At 38.2% G+C, this 3,980-nt stretch overlaps 1 protein-coding gene across 1 annotated transcript; it reads right to left on the bottom strand.

Annotated features, from left to right (window-relative positions):
* Positions 1-636: 636 nt before the first annotated feature.
* On the bottom strand, positions 637-1,422 carry LOC112194416. The gene has a single exon (XM_024334658.1). The coding sequence runs from the start codon at positions 1,420-1,422 to the stop codon at positions 637-639; it is 786 nt and encodes a 261-aa protein (XP_024190426.1).
* Between the last annotated feature and the right edge of the window lie 2,558 nt (positions 1,423-3,980).

Below are 3,980 nucleotides of genomic sequence, written 5' to 3'. Positions count from 1 at the left end.
GTAAATATGGTATTGTCGGTTGAGTAGAAGTTAAAGTTTTAATCATGTCCAGGTTTGTGAACATTTTGGGTAGCCCATATTTAGGGGAGGTTCTGCCGATTTTTTGGTAGGATTTCACTTAACGTGGGCCCCGCAGGCTCGTATCCAGGATTACGGGGTGTTTCTTGGGTCGGGTCCTGTCACCAATGCCCCACCATCAATAGTTCCTGCCTTATACATCTTCTCAAAGTACCTCACAACCACTGTTTCTACATCATCGTCATCTTCTTTCCAAGCCCCTGCTTCATTGTAAAGACCCCTAATAAAAATTTTCCTTTTCCTATTAGAGGCTTTTCGATGAAAGAAGCCCGTGTTACGATCTCCCTCCTTGAGCCATGAGACTTTAGCTCACTGACTCCAATACAATTCCTCCTCCAAAAGTAATTTCTCCAAACGGTCCATTAGACTTCTCCTCTCCGCCAACAAAGCCGGGTTCAATGACAGGCTAAGTAGCTCCTCTAGCCGTTATCGAATCTCCATTATTGCTTTCTGCCTATCACCAAATGCATTTCGTTGCCAGGCATCTAGTACAATACCAGCCCTTTCAATCTTCTTCGAGGCCAGAAACATAGGGTGCCCTAGAATCGGACGTTGCCACTACTGCTGAACAGTCTCATGACCGCCCTCATGTTGCAACCACATTGATTCAAACCGGAACCTATGATATCTCCTCTTCTGGATAATAGGAACTGCACTAATACATAACAAAATCGGAATATGGTCTGACTTGCTAGGTGGTAAATGGATGACCTGAGAATGGATGAAGCTGTCTGACCATTCCGCTGTAGCAACCACCCTGTCCAATCTAACCTTCGTCTCCGAATCACTCCAAGTATATGGACACCCATAAAACCCCAGGTCTACCGATTCTGCATATCCCAGAGCCTCCCAGAACCCACGCATTTGGCTCTCCGGTCGCGGTCCACCATCCAATTTCTCATATGCCAACATAATTTCATTAAAGTCGCCAAATACTACCCACGGAAGATTGTCACCATCACTCAAAGCCCTAAGGATATCCCAAGATTCGTGCCTATCAGCGGCCCCTGGATTACTGTAAAACCCCGTGAAGCGCCACCGCATAAGACCATCTCCTTCCTCTACCACTGCAGCAATAAAACGAGCCGTTGAAGGCTGCCGGATCTGGATCTTCACGTCTTCATTCCAGAATAAACCCAGACCACCTGCCAGCCTAACGCTCATCACACCCTCTACATGATCAAACCCTAGGTTGCATCGCAGTCGCTCGAACTCATCTGCGTCTCTGATTTTAGTTTCAATCAAGAACACCAATTTCGGTTTGTGCTGTGAGATCAAAATCTTCAAAGAACGCCGTGTGGAAGGATTACAAATCCCCCAACAATTCCAGAACAATACGTTCATGGCCATAAGAAACAATTCAGATCAAGGAAACCCTAGGTTTCTGATCTCAACCCTAGCTCCGAGAAACTAGGTCAATTTTGTGGGATATATATGGTTATAAGTAAGCATTTGTTAAATGTTCTTTATCATCCTTTATGAGGATCGAAATTGTCATTAAAGTTCTAAGAAAAATATATCTAATCCAGTGGTTGCTTGGGAAAGCATTTCAAACCAGTCAAAAACACCTGGGTGGGAAATATACCTTCCCAACTGCACTTTTCAGAGAAACATGCTTTCAATCTGGTTGTTTCTTTGAAAATGAAATGTAACCTGAAACCGTGAGAGTTCCTATGGTTGTCATTGTAGGAAACCATGAAATTCAACTCTAAGTTACTGGAATCACTTTGACATCCTATTTGACAAGGTCCGTAGTTTCATCAGATGAATCTGTCTTTAAAATTAACTTCTACTGCTCTTTTGATGCTGGATGACTGCATTTCTTTAGATAGGGAGCATATGTTGACTGCAATGCTACTTATAATTGAAGCCATACCTTATATTCACAAATCACTATAAACAACAGATATTTAGGTTTAAGTATTGTGATTAGGTGCTGAATGCTAACTGCTAAATGCTTCGATGTTCTTTAACTACTGGTGTGTGTGTGTGTATGTGTGTGTGTTGACAGGTTTTGATTTTCCCTAATTGTATTATTTTCTCAATGTTCATTCATGGAACCCAGTATGCTTGGCTTAAAAGGTGATCTGTATCAAGTAGACCACACAGTGAGTTCAGGATGAATGCAGGAGATAGGAAATTTAAGCACTATTTTTTATCAATATGGATGTGATATTGTTTTTCTTGGTCATGTAAATTTTGTTGATTCATTCGTAGTCATTTGTTACTGATATGGTACCTAGGTTAGGATTTTCGTTTTGATGTCAGGCTTTGATATATCCTGTCTTCTTCAAAATACTCTTTCGAGCTTAAAATTTTATCTTCCATTTCCATGATAAGGTTACTCTGAGCTATTCCCTAAAACTTGGGGGGAAAAAAAAACACTGAAAAACTTTTGCATTGCAATGTCATAGACTCACAATATACTTTTCCTGTAGATAAACTAAACATTAATTGAGATGTGAGTTTTAGGAGAATGATAAAGAGAGAAAAGATCATGTATTTTCATCAATCTCAGTTCTGCTAATCTTCTCTGTCCTGAAATCAATGAACGCACAAGTTATATGAAACTATCTTTTTGTGAATTGAAGTAACTTAAATTGTGATGTATGAATGTATGATTTAATCCATTTTATTTGCTAAACATAAACCATCTCACACTTAGAAATTCTTTCATGGCATGAGTTTTAGGGCATTAAATCATGAAGTACATTTGCATAAGGATATGTGGCGCAGGTGATTAGATCTTGATATTGTTTGGCTTCTCTCTATAGCCAATCTTCTATTTACTGGTTGGTACTTGATGTATGAGTTCCTTCAGGTCAATATTACTAGTAAAGCTGTTAATTATTCAACCAATTGACATCATTATAGAGGACTATATTCTATTATCATCACAAAAGAGATTAGGACTTGTGATGAGTCATTTTGAATGAAACAGGATTAAACTGCTCATATTTTCTTTTATGATTGAATTGTGACCTAGTTATAAGTTTTGCTTTTAAGGGCATGATATATGTGGAAATAAGGCAGAAGTTCAAGTTTTTTCACTCATTTAAATTGAAGTTAGAGTTCACATGGTGAATAAGATATATGGAATGTCACCCCTCTCTGAATTTGGAGAGCCAAGTCTTTTGAACTTTTCTTCAAGGCCAGCCAAAGGCAACAGGTAGTAAGTGCGGACCGGAGTTAGAGAATGTAGCTTTGGGGGTGACTTAAGGTACAGTATCTCAGTTTGAAATTTTGTTGACAAGCATCTACAAGGCTTGATGATTAGTTTGTTTCTATACATAGGTTGTGTATCTTTGAAACTTGCTTCTTGGTGTAGATCATGAAGGTAGAAATGTAGGTGCACTAAATTAGAGTGAACTTTTTCTGATATTTGTTTCTTTTTATGATACGTACTCTTACATCTCTCTTAATTAGCACTTTGATATCTAAATTAGTTGTGAGTTCTACATATGCTCTGTAAACATGGCAGAGGAATCAAATATAAGGCACTAAGGCATGGTGATCAAATTTTACATTTTTCGACAACCCTGCTTTATAACGGCCCTTATCACAAATTTTAAGATGACAGGTCCAAAAGCTTCACTAGTTTATTAATTTCTATCTAAGTAGTCGCTTTTCCTTCAGTTTTTAGTTTTACCCTTTGGAGATTATAAAACGCCAAGTAGTTAATATAATTTGTGCGTAGTTGGACACTCTATATTGTTTTCCAAAGTCAAAGTCTTTGTTCATAAGATTAATCAAATCTATTACCATGAAGATGTTCTTTGTTTTGCCAAAATGAATAGATAGCTTTAATTGTTCTTGGTGGAACTCTTCTCTTAACATTACATTGGAAGTCTGGAACCATAAACAACAGGAATAATTTTAAGAACTGAAATGGCTGTCAAAAT

The sequence above is a fragment of the Rosa chinensis genome, chromosome 3 (genome assembly GCF_002994745.2).
Source record: "Rosa chinensis cultivar Old Blush chromosome 3, RchiOBHm-V2, whole genome shotgun sequence".
Classification (NCBI taxonomy): Eukaryota; Viridiplantae; Streptophyta; class Magnoliopsida; order Rosales; family Rosaceae; genus Rosa; species Rosa chinensis.
Note: the sequence above shows the minus strand (reverse complement) of the source record. Positions and strands in the feature narration are given on the sequence as shown.

Bases quoted from the DNA above. Each gene is read 5' to 3' on its own strand.
- LOC112194416 (XM_024334658.1), bottom strand. From the start codon at position 1,422: ATGAACGTATTGTTCTGGAATTGTTGGGGGATTTGTAATCCTTCCACA.